Source organism: Hemicordylus capensis, chromosome 4 (assembly GCF_027244095.1).
Source record: "Hemicordylus capensis ecotype Gifberg chromosome 4, rHemCap1.1.pri, whole genome shotgun sequence".
NCBI lineage: Eukaryota > Metazoa > Chordata > Lepidosauria > Squamata > Cordylidae > Hemicordylus > Hemicordylus capensis.
This window is the reverse complement of record NC_069660.1, coordinates 7,730,725-7,749,729: the sequence shown is the minus strand read 5'-3', so window position 1 is coordinate 7,749,729 and position 19,005 is coordinate 7,730,725. Positions and strand designations below refer to the sequence as shown.

At 46.4% G+C, this 19,005-nt stretch overlaps 1 protein-coding gene across 1 annotated transcript in view; it reads left to right on the top strand.

Moving 5' to 3' along the window:
- Positions 1-17,990, top strand: part of ARFRP1 (ADP ribosylation factor related protein 1) — a 55,477-nt gene extending 37,487 nt beyond the window's left edge. Inside the window, exon 7 of the mRNA XM_053313696.1 lies at positions 13,216-17,990. Coding sequence (XP_053169671.1) covers positions 13,216-13,296 — 81 coding nt within the window. The 3' untranslated portion in view covers positions 13,297-17,990. The remainder of the gene's footprint in view (positions 1-13,215) is intronic.
- Positions 17,991-19,005: the final 1,015 nt, after the last annotated feature.

Below are 19,005 nucleotides of genomic sequence, written 5' to 3'. Positions count from 1 at the left end.
CACAGAGCATCTGTGCAGTAGTGAACTGAGCCTGTGGCATCCCCCCACTCTCTCACTTGTTCTCCCCACCCTTTCTCGCCCCCCCTCTCTATCTCTTGCTCTGTTCCCCCCACTCGCCCAACTCTGCCTTTCTTCCTTGTCGCGGTTTAGACTGCCGGTGCCTCCGCCGCCACCTCCTAACTGCCCGCCCCGAGTTTTCCCTCGGCCGCTTTCCCTCTCTCCTTGGCCCAGCAACAGCCCCTCTCACTGGCTCCCGCAGGCCTTGACTTCCCGAACAAACTATCCCCTCCCTCCCTCCCTCCCTCCTTCTCTCCCTCCTTCTCTCTCTCTCTCTCTCTCTCTCGTCATTTCGCTGCCGGTTTCTCCTTTCCACACTGCCTTTCCTCCTTTCTTCCTCCGCCCCGCCCCCCACTCTACCGATTTCTGCCTTCCTCCCTTGCCACCGCTCCCTCGCGAGGCCATGGTTCCAGGCATCCGGACGTAGTTCTCTCTTGGGTTGGCCGTAAGAGAATTAGATAGATAGATTCCATAGTCATTAGGCATGTGGGGTAGGCCTGGAGCCACCTGGTGAGCTCTAGGGATGTGCTCAAATCGTTATGGGCAGCTGCCGGGGGGCAGGGGTGTGGAGGTGGAGAACAGGACAATGGCACAGACGCAAATACTTATAGACCACTCTTCAACCAAAGTTCCCAAAGCGGGTTACATAGATACAAATAAATAAAGATGGCTCCCTGTCCCCAAAGGGCTCACAATCTAAAAAAAGAAACACAAGACAGACACCAGCAACAGCCACTGGAGGAATGCTTAGCTGGGGGTGGAGAGGGCCAGTTGCTCTCCCCCTGCTCAATAAAGAGAATCACTGCTTTGAAAAGGGGCCTCTTTGCTCAGTTAGCAGGGGATATGGCAGCTGATTGGAGAGGCACGGAAACTATTCAGGCAGCTGCATCCAAAACGTTTTGGCAGGGGGCGAATAGTAGGTTTAAGAATGAGGCATGCAGGTCCTTACCTGCTCCTTTGCTGCCCCGCCACTGTTCCAGTCGTGGCTTTGTCCTTCCCGAAAGGCCACGTGTAACCTTTGGGGGAGGACAGTGCTACAGTTTGAACAGTGGCAGGTAAGGACCTGCTGTAAGGACCAAAATTATTTGGGCACATCCCTAGTGAGCTCTGTGGCTGAGCCAGCATTTGAAGAACATAAAAACAGCCTTGCTGGGTCAGACCTAAGACCTATCTAGGAAGCCACACTACCAGGAGATGAAGGCATGCCCCCTTTCTTCCTGCTGCTGCTCCTCTGCCACTGGTATTTAGAGGCATCTTGCCTCTGAATATGGAGGTAGCCTGGAGCCATCAGGTCTAGTAGCCACTGATAGACTTTTCCTCCATGCATTGATCCAAGCTGGTGGCCATCACTGTATCCTGTGGCAGAGAATTCCATAGATGAAGGGTGTGCTGTGTGCAAAGTACTTCCTTTTGTCAGTCCTACATTTCCTGGCAATCCGTTTCTTGGGATGACCCCTAGTTCTAGTGTTGCGAGAGAGGGAGAAAAACTTCTCCCTATCCACTCTTTCCACAGCATGCATAACTTTATCAACCTTTATCATGTCTCCCATTATTTGCTTCTCTAAACTAAAAAGCCCCAAGTGTTTTAGCCTTAGCTCGTAAGGAAGATGCTCTAGCTCCATGATCATCTTGGTTGCCTTCTTCTGCGCTTTTTCTAATTCTACAATGTTCTTTTGGACATCTGGTGACCAGAACTGTATGTAGTACTCCAAATGAGGCTGCACCATAGATTTGTGTAATGGTGTTATAGTATTTGCAGTGCTGATTTCCACCCCTTTCCTGATAATCCCACTCCAAACACTGGATAATATGAGCCCGCTCATTCATTCATTCATTCATTTATAACACTGCTGATGCCTGGCTACAAAAGCAAAGGTCCCTGCCCCTAAGGAGCTTACAAACCAAAATGTGACACGTGGAAGGTGACAGGGGGAGGTAGGGCTGGTGTCAGAGGTCAGCTGCCAAGGAGCTGGGAGCTTCAGAGGGGCCCTGGGGCCCGATCCCTGAGACCACCTCTCTGCCCTCAGTCTTGGTTGGTGGCAGAGTGACTCTTTGAGGTTCATCCAGGTAGGAAGGGTCCACTTGAAACCTAGAGCTGACCCTGGAGCCAGAGAAAGCTAATGGGTGCAAGTGATGAAAACAGGAAGGGAAAGTGTGTTCCATGGCATGGAATTGCGCTTGGTTAGAGTAGAGTGGGGCTTCCCAAGCTGACGTCCCCAGATGTGTTTGGATGGTAATTCCCGTCATTTGGGCTGGGTAGGGTGAGAGTTGTCGCCTCACACTGCCTGGGGACCCCTGGTGTAGAGGTGGGGACTAGGGCCCCCTTGGAAAAGGTGGGTTTTGAAGAGGGGTTTGGAGGAAGGAAGAGAAGTGGCATTGTGGGTGCTTTGGGAGGCTGTTCTAGCCATAGGGGCAGCAAAGGGAGGGGGGTCAGCATTATCTATGGAGCAGGAAGCCCTCTTTGGATGGCCACGGGTGGGGCAGCTGGAGAAGTGAAGGTCATGGGCATGCTGTAACGTTTCCTAGAATTGCCAAATGAATACAGTTCTTGTTATGGCTTGGGTGATTGGCTTTGGTATTTCATGACAGTGGATGACCTAATTCTACATATTTTTCATATCCTTATTGACCTGTCATGAGCAATTTGGGGTCAGTGCGTCTTCCTGGTTTTGTTTCATATCACTCCCAGCTACTTCATGCTTGAGTCAAAGAGTAATGCTAGGCTCCCTGATCAGTGAGACACTTCACAAAAGCTACCTTAATGCTTTTCTTGCTATCGTCAGTGATGCAGCCCTTGATGCTGTTCCGGAGCCAAAAGTCATTTTTCAGCTTCGTTATCACTTGGACATGGTAGGCATTCATGGTGATTAGCTTGGATAAGAATGCCTCCAAAATGAACTCATTTTCTTCTAGGGTGCTATTTTACTTATTACCATATGTTAAAAGTATGCACTGCTTTTCTGCAGAGTTGTACTCAAAATGACAAACATCAAATGATAAAACATAATCACATTATTCTATTTAAAACCATAAAAAGAAAATGGATCCAAAGTTATAGCAGCAGCCAGCCGCAAATCAGGCACCCAAAGATTGCCTGAAAAGAACTGTACAGTTTGCAGGAAGCAGCCAATAAACTGGCCAGGCAGACCTCTGGGGGAGGGCACTTCATAATTAAGGGGCCACCACTAAGAAGGCCCTGTCCCAGGTAGCTAATGGTGGCACCTGGAGCACGGCTCTCTCTAAATATCTTCATGTTCAGGCAGACTCCTATGGAAGACGTGTCCTTGTCCCAAACAGCCTAGAGCTATATCTCATGTTGTATATATCCAGTTCTCATTGCAGCTTTGTCCTGCAACTTTATCCAGAGTTAAGGATTTGCAACCAATGTTGGAATAATGGCATCTTGACTTAGGAGCCCAGTGAGTGGAAGTTCATGTCATGGGCTGGCATCAGCAAATGGCACCCCCGGGCAAATGCTGGGGAGGACCCAGGACCACCACTGATGCCTGCACTACAACTGGGCCCCCTTTAAGCTATCTCCCTAGTGCTCATCTCAGCAGCAGCTCAGCTGAAGGCATCATTTGAGCCCCCCACAATGCCCCAGCTTTGTGTCACCCTCCTTGCAACAACTGCCACTACGTGCCACTGCTGGGAGCCCCCCAACAATGGTGGGTTTCCTCAATTTGGAGTTGGCCTTGTATGTGCCCTCAGATGGGGACAGAGCTTCAAGATGTGCCAGGATTTCGTTCTAGGAAATGATAACTGGAAATGCTGTTGCGCCTCTGCAGCCCAGAGAAGAAAGGTTATCTAAACAGAGGAAGCGGGATCTATACTGATTCACAGAAGAGCAATTGTACACAGAAACAGCAACACAAACACTGCAAAGCTTATTCATGAGTACACTCATTTGATGTTTTCTTTAAAATCAGATTGTGCCTAACTAACCTTTTGGAGTTCTTTGAGAGTGCTGACAGGCATGTGGACAAAGGTGATCTGGTTGACATAGTATACCAGGACTTCCAAAAAGAACTTTTGACAAAGTTCCTCACCAAAGGCTCTTGTGTAAACTTAGCAGTCAAGTTTATGTGTGGATTGGTAACTGGTGGAAGGACAGGAAACAGAGGGTAGGAATAAATGGACAGTTTTCACAATGGAGGGTCCCCCAGTCACTTTCACAAGTGGGGTCCCCCAAGAAGAGAATTTTTTCTCCCTCTCTCACAACAGTAGAACCGGGGTCATCCCATGAAACTGACAGTTGGGAAATTCAGGATCGACAAGAGGAAGTATTTTTTCACACAACGCATAATTAAATGGTGGAATTCTCTAAAACAGAATGTGGTGATGGCCACTAGGTTGGACAGCTTTAAAAGGGGCTTAGACAAATTCATGGAGGACAGGACTATCAATGGCTACTAGTCGGAGGGCTATAGGCCACCTCCAGCCTCAGAGGTAAGATGCCTCTGAATACCAGTAGCAGGGGAGCAACAGCAGGAGAGAGGGCAAGCCCTCACCCCCCTGCCTGTGGGCTTCTTGGAGGCATTTGTTGGGCCACAGTGTGAAACAGGATGCTGGACTAGATAGGCCTGATCCAGCAGGGCAGTTTTTATCAATTTTTCAGATGGGATGAGCTGAGAGATCGTCACTGACCAATGGGCATCCTTTATTTTTATTTTATTTTACATTATTTTTATCCCACTCTTCCTCCAAGGAGCCCAGAGCGGTGTACTACATTCTTAAATTTTTCCTCACAACTATGGCTGAGAGGTGTGCCTGTTGGACAGAATCCAGGTCTTCTGGTCCAAGCCTTCTCTGGCTTTCAATGAACTAATTTTGTAGGCCCTGAGCCATTTCGGAAGGGCGGTATATAAATCAAATAAATAAATAAATAAATGTCACGAAGCACATTCAAACATCCATTGCACATGAAACTTATGGGAAGTTGACTGCTTCATGGAGAACTCATTTCACACAGGGTTGCGATCAGATAGGAGCATAGGAAGCTACCTCATACCAGGTCAGACCCTTGGTCTGGCAACAGCTTTCTAGGGTTTCAGACAGGACCCTCTCCCATCCAACCTGGATATCCCAGGGACTGAACCTGGGGCTGTCTGAATGCAAAGCATATGTTCCTACAAAATTAGTTCATTCAAACAGGATGGAAGAAAGAGAAATAAAATATACGTTATGGAGTTTACATTCTTGTAAATGCACAGAACGGAATGACACCCTCATCCTTCCCAGTTCAGAGAACTCTCTCTTTGGAAATTCCTAACACTTCCAACATCTTGACCCAGTCCATTAAAAACAGCTCTAGCTTCTCCTTTCCTCTACTCTGAGGTTTTGATCATCTCAGTCCTATGAATCTGCAAGCAAAATGGGACCCCTGGGAAAGAACGGAGTGGTTTTGCATATTCAGGGAATTCCCTAGGTATGCAGAAGTATGTTCATTTGCGATTTATTATTTTTTTAACCCCCAAATGGTCCAACAAAGACCTGTGAGCTTCCAGGACTTACAGAGAATGTTTAAAATGTTCATTTTTTATTTCCTTGCTTATTTTTAAAATGTATGCCCCAGACATCTTCTAAAATAAGATGGTGTGCAACAATATATATACAGTAAAAAAACAATCAAGGAAAACATTAATACTGTACCATACTCAGGGGAAAGAGATTCTAACAATAAAACCTCTAAAACACATGATGAGAATTCTTGTCAAAATAAAAAGGTCTCTGCGCATCATCAAAAAATGGGTAGGGAGGATGCTAGCTGGACCTCCCAGAGAGAGCATTGGCTTGTCCCAATGAGCCAGGGGGGGGGAACCAAAGGAGGGCAGCTGCCTCTGCTTCTCAGCAGCAACTCTGGTAGCTCCTCTCTCTCTCTCCTGTGCTGCCTGCAGGCTGGCCATTCATCAGGTAGAGCTGCACAGTTAACCTGATGAATGGCCAGGCTGCAGGCAGCACAGCTCTCAGCAGGATAGGAGAGAGATTAGAAATCCGAGCTGCTGTCAGGAAGCAGAGGCAGCTGTGCCCCTTTTGGCACTCATACCGCGGCTCATTAGGATGAGCCGCTTTTGCCAAGAGGAGGGCGTTCCAGAGTGGGCGCTACTACCAAAAAGGTGCCTGAGTTACTTTAGAGGGCAGTGATACATACCAGTGGAGTTGCTGGGGCAGAGGGGGCATACATTTGCCTCCCAGTGGCCTGCAGCCATGCTGGTGGTGGTGTACAACTACTCTAGTCCTCATGGTGGCAGGTAGCTGGCAGAGCAGCAGTGAGTTTTATTGCAGTAAAAAAAAAGTTTACAATTTTTTTAAAAAAAATACATGAACCCCTGAACCGGGGGTTGTTCGGTCCGAAATTGGGCCAAACGGGTCGGTTCAGTTCAAGGATGGCTAGTATCGAACCATCGAACCGGGCATGCTCAATGTTGAAGGAGTTCAAATTCTAACCCGTTCGCACATCCCTACCAGGTAGGGCTTGAAGAGACTCCCACCTCAAACCTTGGAGGAGCTGCTTCTAGTGAATGTGGGCAATACTGAGCTAGATGTTCTTGCGGCAGTGAGCATGAATTGTCCCCTTTGCTCAGCATGGTCTGTCTGGTTTGTATTTGGATGGGTGACTTCATGTGAGTACTGTCTGCTGTAAGTCATTCCCTTTAGGAGACGGAGCTGTAGATCTGCTTTGCATGCAGAACGTCCCTGGTTCTGTCCCTGGAATCTCCAGGTAGGGCTGGGAGAGACTCCTGCCTGGAACATAGGAAGCTGCCATATACTGAGTCAGACCATTGGTCTATCTAGGTCAGTATTGTATTCACAGACTGGCAGCGGCTTCTCCAAGGTTGCAAGCAGGAATCTCTCTCTCAGGCCTATCTTGGGGATGCTGCCAGGGAGGGAACTTGGAACCTAAATGCTCTTCCCAGAGCAGCTCCATCCCCTAATGGCAGTGCTCACACTTCTAGTGTCCCATTCATATGCAACCAGGGCAGACCCTGCTTGGCTAAGGGGACCTGGAACCTTGGAGAAGCCACTGCCAGTCAGTGTAGACCGAGGGCATGACTCAGTCTAAGGTAGCTCCCTAGTTCCTAAATGTCACTTATTATTATGGCACTTTTCTGAGTAGATATCTTAAGGTGTGTATTCAAAGAATAAAAGCAAATGTTAAATAAGATATCAGACAAAGAACAATGGGAGACGGGGAAACCCTCGCATTTGCCAGCCAGCCGTTGCATAACAGAAGCTTTGTTTGAAGTTCTTCAGAGCTTTTCAAAAAGGATTTTTTCCTTTAACCTTTTCAAAAAGCCACATAAAATAACTGGTGAGAGCGAAGGCACCAAAGCAACCGCTTCCTCCAAGATCCACAATTAGAAAGTCTGGCATTAATTGTGGGGACTCAGATGACCTTAGAATGAGTAAGCCATGAGCGAAAACATTCATATCATGTAAGGTGTATTTTTCGTTTTCATTTTCATCTTTCATTTTCAAAAATGAAAACAAGACAAAAACAAGAACCAAAATTGCTGAGGAATATCTAAATTGTAGAGTTGGAAGGAATTTGTTGCCAAAGCTACATCTCAAAATTTCTTTTCCGGTTTTTTATGTACATACACCATTGCACTCCCTGATAGTTGCTTGTCAGCGCTGGCAACAGTCAGAAAAGGATCAGGTAGGGAGGAGGAGGAGGAGGAAGAGGAAGGAGCTCTAGTGAAGTCAAGAGCCACACCAGGTGAGCTTTTCTCCCAGGAAAAGCTAATGGGTTTGCCAACAGATATCAAAGGAGTTTTGCAGGAGTTTAGCAGGCATTTAGCGGGGAAGTTGCAGGGAGGAACACAAGCAGTCACTATTTATCACGAAAATAAAGGCCCCCCTTTATCACAAAGGAGACACCCAGACAAGGAGAAGTTGAGTACTACACCACTTTTATAATTTTCTTAGAGGACAGAGCTTGAAACCTTTAATTAGCTGACAACTGCACCTAAGACCTAGCTTTCAAGTAAACAAGCTCTATACTTTCTAAATAGCCATTCAAACCAGTTATGAAGGTGGAAAGCCAGCAGGGGAGGGGTTGCTTCCCAGTGTATTGCACTGAGTGTTGCATGTATGACTATCTGCCTGAGGGGCAGAAATTGTGGGTGTGTGCTTTGTCCCAAGAGCTCCTGGCTCTCAAAGAACAAGTCTGTTCCCTCAAAGCCAAGGAAGAGAAGCTCAGGGAGGCAGAGGTGTCTGCGTGAGACCCTCAGGGATGTGCTACAAACCTCCCACTCCCAGGCAGACAGCTCCTCTGCTGTCATGGAGAATGAAGGTCTTGTGGAAGGAGGACATCATTCTGAGGAAGTGGGGAATGCTCCTTTAGAAGAGACCCCATCCTTGGGTGATGCAACCATAGCCTCCCGCACAGAGGATATTCCTCCAGTGGATTGGGACCTCCTAGTAGAGAGTGATTTGATTGTAGGGGCATAGAGATATGGGCTTGTGACCTGCATGAAGACTGCATGGTGACATGCCTACCTGGTGCAAGGGTTACAAACGTCTCATGGCATCTACATAGGCTGTTAGGCAGTGCTGGGGAGGAGTCAGCAGTCATGGTGCACGTTGGCGCACCAACGATGTTGGGAAATGCAGTCAGAAACTCCTGAAAGCCGAATTTAGGCTTGGTAGCATATTGAAATCCAGGACGAAGACCCCCAGGGTAGTATTACACCCATCCTGCATCAGCTTCATTGGCTACCGGTCCACGTCCGGGCTAGATTCAAGGTGCTGGTATTGACCTTTAAAGCCCTACACGGCTTGGGGCCGGGGTAACTGTTGGACTGCATTCTCCCATATGAATCTGCCAGGGCCCTCCAATCATCATCTCAGGCCCTGCTCATGACCCTGCCACTAGCAGAGATCCGGTTGGCGGGGACTAGAGACGGGGCCTTTTTGGTTGTGGCCCTTCGGCTTTGGAACGCCCTACCTGAAGAGCTTCGCCATGCTCCCTCCCTTGGTGTTTTTTAAAAAATCTTAAAACACACCTTTTAAAGGAGGCTTTTTAAATATAAATATTATTTTGTTATACCTGGTAGGTTCTTTAGCTTCGTTAGCTATTTATAATTTTCAGTTTTAGTTTGAAACTAATAATTATTTTTAATCTGCCTTTTTTCCTTTTTGTTTTTAATTTAATTTTATTATTTGTATCTGTGTCTATCTTATTGTTGTAAGCTGCCCCAAGCAGTATTGCACTGGAGGGGCAGGGTATAAAGGGCTCCACTTGAACCAAGATGGAACCAGACTGCTGGTTCTTAAAATCAAAAATGTTGCAGAGCAGCTTTTAAAATGATGTCTGGGGGATTGCTGACAGGAATTGGTGGTATCTGTTTCAGCAAGCAAAATCACCTAAGGTGTGAGGGTGCAAACATTTCGGATAAACCTGAAGGGGACAGAGTACAACCAGGAGTAGAGCAGACAGAAATGCATGACAGCTGGTCAAAAGGTCAAATAAAACTCAGCCAAGATGGGCAAACTGGAGTGCTTGGTTGCAAATGAAAACATAGATATAGTGGGCATAACAGAAACCTGGAATGGTGAGAACCAGTGCGACGCTGTAATTCCTGAATACAAACTCTAGAGAAAGGTCACAGAGGGGTGAATTGGGGGTGGAGTAGCTAGGAAACCTAGGAGGACGGGAGTCCTCTACATAATCATTATAGGTGACACTACGAGGGCTGAAAAGAAATGTTTTACTAGGGACGTCCTATCACCCACCAGATCAAAAATGCTGAGAGTGACCAGGAGTTGGAGAAGCAAATCAGAGAGGTGTCAAAGAAAGACAGAGCTGTAATAGTGGGTGACTTCAATTACCCACACATAGACTGGGTAAATTCACATTTAGGTAATGAAAGAGAGGCCAGATGTCTACACATACTAAATAACTCTGCCTTAGAACAGTTGGTCACAGAACCAACCAGAGAGAAGGCGTCCTTGGACTCAATCCTGAGTGGCACCCAGGACCTGGTGCAAGATGTAAGAATTGAAGAACCATTGGGGACCATAGTGTGATCCAATTCAGCTTATATGCAAGTGGAGTATTGCCAAGGAAGTCCAACATGGATAAGCTGTACTTCAGAAGAGGAAACTTCTGAAAAATGAGGGGACTGAAAAGGAAGCTGAAAGGGAAAGTCAGGAGAGTCATATTGCTCCAGATAGTAAGGGACTTATTTAAAACCACAAAAATAGAAGCTCAGTTAGAATATATACTAAGAAGGAGGAAAGGTACCACCAAGTGCCAGCATTGCCAACAAGTAGAGTCAGGGAAGGAATAAAACTTCCTTCAGAAAATGGAAATACTGCCCAAATGAAGAGAACAGACTGGAACATAAACTCTGGCAAAAGAACTGAGAGGAGACAATAAGGGATGCAAAAAGAGAGTTTGGGGAGCTTATAGCTAGAAGTGTCAAGGGGAATAACAAAAACTTCTTTAAATATATCAGCAGCAGAAAACCTGCCAAGGAGGCGGTTGGACCCTTAGATGATGAGGGCGTGAAAGGGATTATTGAGGAGAATAAGGAGATTGCAGAGAAACTGAATGCGTTGTTTGCATCTGTCTTCATGTCAGAGGATACTGATCATATATCCTCTTAAGAACTGAGTTTCTCAGGCTCAGAGGCTGAAGAACTGGATCAATTTGAGGTGATTGTCTTGACAAGATATGTTAAAACATCATTCTCAATGCTCTATCTCAAACAGCTGGAGACTCTTGAGCAACTGAAATTAAAGCAACTGAATACAGCATACAGCAACTGAAACTAAATACCCAATCCAAAAACTGGGGGAGAGGAAGGAGGTGATGACACGACAGAACATTTTTTTAAAACCCTTTTATAGATCAGTGTATTTCATTGCCTCTTTCATTTCTTCCCTAATATTAATAGTTGGCTGCAGCTGTTCAATGCACATGGCTTCTTTAATCTTACACTTAACAGTATTATCTTTTATAGCCAAAATAAACACCTTTGTTTGCACAACTCCTCCTCCTTGTTTTTCCTTCATATGCTTTGCCCAGAGTTTCAACTGGTTTTTATTATGTTGCACATCTGCCAAATGCTCTTTATACCTTTTTAGCAGGGGTCATCCTGTCTCCCTGACATGAAATTCCTCACATTCCAGACAGACAAAAGCCCTCACCCACTGCCTGTGGGCTTCTCAGAGGCATCTGGTGGGTCACTGTGTGAAACAGGATGCTAGACTGGATGGGCCTTGGGCCTGACCCAGCAGGGCTGTGAAGGAGATCCAGACTCCTGGCCAGTAGACTGACCCTCAAAGGCTGGGAGGTTGTGCCCAGGAGGTGTGGTCTGAGCTCAGAGGTATTTAAGGGCTCGGTGTCTAGTCTACCTCCAACTGCACTGGATCAACTTGTCCCATGGAGCTGTCTGTGGTGCTGGACCTTGCCTTGCCTTCCCACCTTCTGGACCTTGTGAGCTCTTGTCCATGGAATGGGAGAGGGCAATTGCTCTCTATTCCCTTGCTGGCTTTGTTTGTTTGTTTGTTTGTTTGTTTGTTTGTTTGTTTGTTTTTCCTACTTCATGCTGAAATGATTTGCTATCCTTTCCTCTGGGGGCCCAGGTTAACAGCATCCTATACCATGAACATAGCTTTTAAAAGCTATGGGAGCCAGCGTGGTGTAGTGGCTTTTATGGGAGCCAGCGTGGTGTAGTGGTTAGAGTGCTGGACTAACACTGGGGAGACCCGAGTTCAAATCCCCATTCAGCCATGATACTAGCTGAGTGACTCTGGGCCAGTCACTTCTCTCTCAGCCTAACCTACTTCACAGGGTTGTTGTGAGGAGAAACTTAAGTATGTAGTACACTGCTCTGGGCTCCTTGGAGAAAGAGCGGGATATAAATGCAAAATAATAATAATAATTATTATTGTTATTATTAATAATAATAAATAAAAGCCTGCTGTATTTGAGGAAGAACTCTGTGTAATCTGAAAACACCAGTCACTTATTTTATTGCATGTAACATGATACTATATCTAAAAGGCCGAGTTAGGAATCAGGAAGTCTCTGATTAAAATCTTATCTCTGTCATGAATCCCTTAGGTGGATACCCAAGTCATTTTGCCTCAAATTCAGTTCCACATTGGCATGTGGGGATAACAACACTGCCCTACCTGTTGTCGTAAGGATTGCAACAAAAACAATGCCTGTGGAGTGCTTTGAATAACTGAGAGTGCTATAAAAATGCTGAGTATTTAATCTTGTGTCTCTATATTGGGATAGAGCCTGATTTCCTCATCCCAAGTACTAACAATTATTCTGTCCTAACCCTCTCCATCAAAAGCTAGTTTGAATGAAAATTCCTTTTACTGCTTTTGGAAGATGCACAGTCTGGAAAGAGAAGAATTACTTCTTCACACAGTGCAATTCATTTATGGGACTCAAGCCACAAAATGTGGTGGTGGCCACTGGCATAAACAGCTTTAAAAGGGGGTGAGTCTAGAACACCAACTAGAACAGTTGGTCTTGGAACCAACCAGAGAGAAGGTGACCTTGGACTTAATACTGAGTGGCACCCAGGACCTGGTGTGTGATGTCAGTGCCATGGACCCTTTAGGAACAGTGACCATAATGTGATCAAATTCAGCATACATGTGGGGAGAGAATCACCAAGGAAGTCTAACACAGACACTTTGAATTTCAGAAGAGGAAAGTTCTCCAAAATGAGGAGTATGGTGAAAAGAAAGCTGAAAGGGAAAATCAGGAGAGTCACTTCGCCCCAGAATGCATGGAGTTTACTCAAAACCACAATACTAGGAGCCCAGTTAGACTGTATACCCAAAAGGAGGAAAGGTACCACTAAGTCCAGGAGGATGCCAGCATGGCTAACAGGTAAAGTCAAGGAAGCCATAAAAAGGAAGAAGACTTCCTTCCAAAATTGGAAGGCCTGTCCAAATGAAGAGAACAGAAAGGAGCACAAACTCTGGCAAAAGAAATGCAAGGTGACAATAAGGGAGGCAAAAAGAGAGTTTGAGGAACATTTAGCTACAAGTATCAAAGGGAATAACAAAAACTTCTTTAAATATATCAGATGCAGGAAACCTGCCAAAGAGTGAAAGGGATTATTAAGGAGGATATGGATGTTGCAGAGAAGTTAAATGAGTTCTTTGTGTCTGTCTTCACAGCAGAGGATACTGAGCATATACCTGTACCCGAAAAAGGCGATGGTTCCGGAACAGCTGAAAACTTTCGGGGATGAAAGCTAAAGAACTGAGTCAGATAAAAGTGACAAGAGATGATGTTCTAACTGACTGGAAAAACTGAAAACTAGCAAATCGCCAGGGTAGGCCATCCAAGAGTCCTAAAGAACTCAAATGTGAAATTGCCTTGCTAAAATATATAACTTATCCCTACAATCAGGCTCTGTACCAGAGGACTGGGAAGTAGCAAATTTAACACCGATTTTCAAAAAGGAATCTTTAAGTCACTTCCTGCCACTCTGTCCCCCCACCATCTGCCTTTTGAAAAGACAGGATGGGATCAGGAACAGAAACAAGACATCATGTAAGGGGAGATGGAGGAGGGAGATTGGGGTGGCAGGAATTGGGGTGGAGATGGGAGCAATCAGCAGGGGTGGGAATTGGTGAGTGGTGTACTTTGGACACCACCAAGATCAGCAAGCGAGTGGGAGATGTAGGGGAGATTAGGTGGGGATGGGGTGGAAATCATCAAGGGGCAGAGATAAGCATTGGGGCCAGCTAACTACACCACCTCAGACACCAGAGGGGGACTTGGACCAGGCCTACCAGCAGCAGGGTTTTATGAGTATCCAAGGTAAGAGAAGTCCAAGGTTGTGGGTAGCTACTGAGAACATCTCCCCACATGCCTTTCCAGTCTGGATTGGGAATGGAGATGTGTGACAGCCTCCTTGTTGATCCTAAAGGCTGCAAAAGAGAAAAAGAGAGACAGAGGCACCCGGGGGGGGGGTGGAATTGAGAGGGCAAGCCTCCACTGCACTGACGGCACCCACCTATCCATCCGGAGCTGCATCTAACAGGTTCATAGCCCTACAAACCATCACTTGAGCCTCTCTTGAACCTCTAGGCAGCCAAGCAGACCTGAAGACTGTCTAGGCTGTCATCAGCATCTGTAAAAACACTTAGGATTATTATTGCAATAGTTCCCAAGCGATTATTGCCATGTGTGGGATGAACAAAACCGTACTGGTAAATGATTGTTTTGCTTTCATATTAGGTCTGACCCCAGGCTCTCACACCAGTTGGGAACAGAAAGGGAAAGCAAGCCAGAAAATAGTTTTGCTAGCTCGATAAGATTAGCATGGCAGGGGGTGCAACAGAATCAAAAGGAAAAGCAACATTCCCAGAACAATAGGTGCTCTATGTACGCATGTATGCATCCAGCCGGGTAAAAAATCCCCTAATTTCTGCCACCCTTTCTGTTTTCCTTTCCAAGCTGGATCAGCATCTAATTGGATTCTGGCAGGAGTAAGTCCACCAGGCAGGGAATTCCCCACATCTTCGAGATCTAGCAGCCAGTGGATCTCCTTGCAAATCCATTCACCAGCTGTGTGAGTTGGATAGGGGGGAGCTAGGGTTGAGGTGCAAGAGACAGTTCAGTATGGTGAGGAGTGAACCTGAGTAGATGGGACCGGAGTGTCATCCTTGGAGCATGCTCTTCCTGTCTTGGGAGAGCCTCCTTTGCTCCCAGGAGCAAATTGTCTTGGGACTGCCCCTGGAAAAGCCCCTCTCCTGGGTAGCCACCTGCCTAACAGGGGGCAGGGGTCTCTGAAGAAGGTCCTCCCATGAAGATCTGAGTGGCTGGGCAGTTTATATGGGAGCAGGCCATCTTTTAAGTACCCCAGACCTAGATTCTGATATGTATTTATAGGTTTAGAAGAGCATCTTGAATTGTGCCTGGAAAGAGACTGGGAGCCTCTTTCTATAAGAGCCGTATATAAATATTCGTAGTAATAGTAGCAGAGACATTTGGGAATGGGGCCATAGCTCAGTGTTTGGCATGCATGCAGAAGGTCCCAGGATCAATCCCTGGCAGCATCTCCAGGTAGGGCTGGGAAAGAGCCCTGCCTGAAACCTTGGAGAAGCTGCTGCCAGTCAGTGTAGACAGTACTGAGCTGGATGGACCAAGGGTCTGACTCTGTATAAGGCAGCATCCTGTGTTCTTAAAAAACAGGCGTCTGTGTCTTTCCCACACATCCCTGCTGAGCTCTTTGGCAATTCAAAGAGGCAATTTGTTGCGCAGACCACCAAATGTGAGAGATGTCTCTCCAGACCTCAATTCCTCGTCTGTACAATGAGAATACCACCAGCCCTTCTCTGCTCTTACATGGCAGTGATGATGACAGGTTAATGGTGAGCTGGCTGGGATCCAGCTGGCCATGTTCTCAGACAATCGCCCAAAGGCAAGCAGATATCCTTCGCATACCCAGCATGTCCTCGTCCAACCTCTTTTTCTTGAAAAGGTTCCAAGGCGGAGACTTCACAGCCTCCCCAGCTCCCTGATAGGTGCCCAGCCAGCCTTCACTGATTGCAGTTATAGGCAGCTTGTTCTGCTGCTTAACGTCTCCTGAAGATTTAACCAAAACATGACTTAGGAGGAATCAAACCTCCCTGTAGTTTAAGAACAAGTCACCTTAAGTGATGCAGTGGGGAAATGCTTGACTAACAAGCAGAAGATTCAAATCCCCACTGCTACTACCTGTATATCGGAGGCAGGAGGCAGGAGCGATATAGGAAGATGCTGGAAGGCATCATCTCATACTGCATGGGAGGAGGCAATGGTAAACCCCTCCTGTATTCTACCAAAGAAAACCACAGGGCTCTGTGGGCACCAGGAGTTGACACCTACTTGATGGCACACTTTTACCTTTAATTTAAGGCATCTCTGTAAATAACAGGTGCTGCAGAGCATCTCAACGTTTAGCTGGTGTTTGCCACAGCAAACAGCAGGAGAGGAGAGCTGGTCTTGTGGTAGCAAGCGTGACTTGTCCCCTTAGCTAAGCAGGGTCCACTCTGGCTGTAGATGAATGGGAGACTAGAAGTGTGAGCACTGTAAGATATTCCCCTCAGGGGATGGAGTCGCTCTGGGAAGAGCAGATTCCAAGTTCCCTGCCTGGCAGCATCTCCAAGATAGGGCTGAGAGAGATTCCTGCCAGCAACCTTGGAGAAACCGCTGCCAGTCTGTGAAGACAATACTGAGCTAGATAGACCAGTGGTCTGACTCAGTATATGGCAGCTTCCTATATAACAAGGATATCTCACACCAGCAAATGTCTTTCTGGACAACCTTATAGGGCCAGGTTTTCTAGACTGGTGGAATCAAGTGTCTTAAACATCCACGTATGCTCAGTTATGATGCCTACAGTGTGCCGCATGACAATCACAATGCACCAAGAACTAAGGTGTGGAAGAAGTAAGTCTGATGACCTTGGAGAATAAGCCAGTCTATTTCCTATTTATTGGAAGCAGCTTTGCTTATTTTCTGAGCTCATCTGATGGCTCATTTGGGATCATTTGGCCATTGCTAGTTTGCAGCAGAAGAGAAGGCACTGAGCTGTGGGGAAAGGGAAGCTTTCTGGTACTCAAAGCACTGCATGTGCAGATAGCAAGCCTTATAAATACCTTGTAAGGTAAAGCAGGAGGGATGTGCAGAATGTTCCATCGGCAGTGGTCAGCACCACCACACAAATGGCGGCCGTGCATGTGCAGAGACTAGAAGAGCACCATTATGGAGTCCAAAATGGCACATGGAACATTTTGAGTGTTTTGAGCGCGTTCGGACAGAACATTCTGGGTATTTGTGTTCCATTCCAAGCTCGGAACGGAACACAAATATTGTTCCATGCACATCCCTAGAAGGCAATATTCTCCACATATTGCAAATGGGGGTGAGGCTGAGAGAGGGTGACTTGCCTAGAGCCTCAACTAATATTCTCCCCATGAGCACACCCCCAACCAAGACCCTGCCCCCATTAACGCCTCTCCATCGTTTCTTTCTTTAAGCATTTTTTATGCTGCCCAAAACTCACATCTTTGGGCTGTTTACAATAAAACAACACAGATTAGAAACAAAGTTGAATCATTAAAACAATGATAGATTTTATAAGTCTAATTAAAAGCCTGGGTGAAAGGATTGGACAGAGCCTTGCCAGAAAGGATTGGACAGTACCAATTTCCTGCAGGAGTCTCAAGTGTTAATGGACATTTCCTCCTGCTCTGGCAAATCTTTCTGGTATCCAGTATATTCTTAAGAAAAAAATTTGACACATGCCACAGCATTTGATTCGAGGACATGCTTTCATGGCTGAAGCATCTGTATCAGTTCTGTGTTCCAGCTTTGTCATATCATTTCCAAGTCAGATTTTAGTGTGGCTTGGAGACAACAGATCTCTATAAGGCAAGGGTCCCCAGATGTTGGACTGCAACTCCCAAGACCCCCAGCCAAAGCTGCAGTTCAACAACATCTGGAGACCCACGTTTGAGATCCCTACTGTAAGGTTCTAGAACTTTATAGGCCCGGCATCCTCTCTAATAAAACGCTTGGTGTCCGTCCGTGGACGGACACCAAGCGTGCGTTTGTGCCTCGCCTGTTCTGGGCATGCACGGAGCACATGCCCAGAACAGAGCATGGCAGGCATGACAGGCAGGACCCGGCAGCCATCTTGGGCGGCCAGAAACGGCCGCCCTGAAGAAGCCGGGACTGCGGAGGAGGGGGACACTCTTCCCGAACTGGTGCTTTGGGCGCAAAGGACGCCTATTGCGTCCTTTGCGTCCATAGCAGCAGTTTGGGCATTGGCTTAGCACAGAGAGGAGCTCTGTTCGGGAGCTCCTCTCTTCTTCGCAAAAACTGCTTTTAGATCGCCCGACTGTCGCGGGCTGCTTCGGGTAAGGAGGTCTCGGGCAGCTGGGAGGGCGGGGGGGGGCAAAGGCCAGAGGGAGTGGGGCAGGTGGGGAAAACTCTCCCCTACTAGCGCCCGTTATTACAACGGGCCTGAAAACACTAGTTATAAATAATGGCTCAGAGACAGCACATTCTCCATGGCCATTAAGGCAGCTTTGTAAGTCTCCCAGTCTGAAAGTTTTGTTTCACCATCATGGTTATTGTTGTTGTTATTATTGTTTAATTAATGTGTAAATACTGCTTTTCAGTTAACAGACTCAATAGCTTAACACAAAACAATACAATAAAACAAGACATTCTGATAAGAACTAATCTGCCTACTTTCATTTCACTTTAATTTTAATTGATAATTACCTTCTTCACAAGTTAGCCCACTTGCACCTCGAAAGTTCACGTGTCCGCCATCTTGAATTGGGGTGGATGACATCATCACAGACTACACCACTGAGGTGTCCCTACAACTGTTCAAAATTTGGTTCAAATTGGTTAGGCAGATCACATGTTAGCCCACTTACGCCTCAAATGTTCATGTGTACACCATCTTTAATTGGGGTGGATGACATTATCACACACTACACTGTTGAGGTGTCCCTACAGTTGTACCAAATTTGGTCAAATTCAGTCCAGACATTGCAATGTTGATATTGCACACACACGCATGTGCACACACACGGACACACACACACACACAAGATCACAGCTGGGTGATCTCATAAACTTCCTTTCCTTAAGGAAAGGAGGCTAAAAATAAATATATATATTTAAAAGTCACTGGGAGCATGCAGCAAGGTGGATGGACTTGATTACGACAGCAGTGAATGCACTACTGAGAGACCTTAAAGGCCAAGTTGAAGACAGATCATCCTGGAGAGAATCTAACCATGTGATCACTAAGAGTTGACACCGATTTGACGGCACTTGATCAATCAATTAATCGATCAAGAAATCTATTTAGTTATCAGCTCCTGTGAGGTGCATTTATTCATTTATTTATTTAACATATTTTTATACCACCCAAAACTTATCTCTCTGGGACA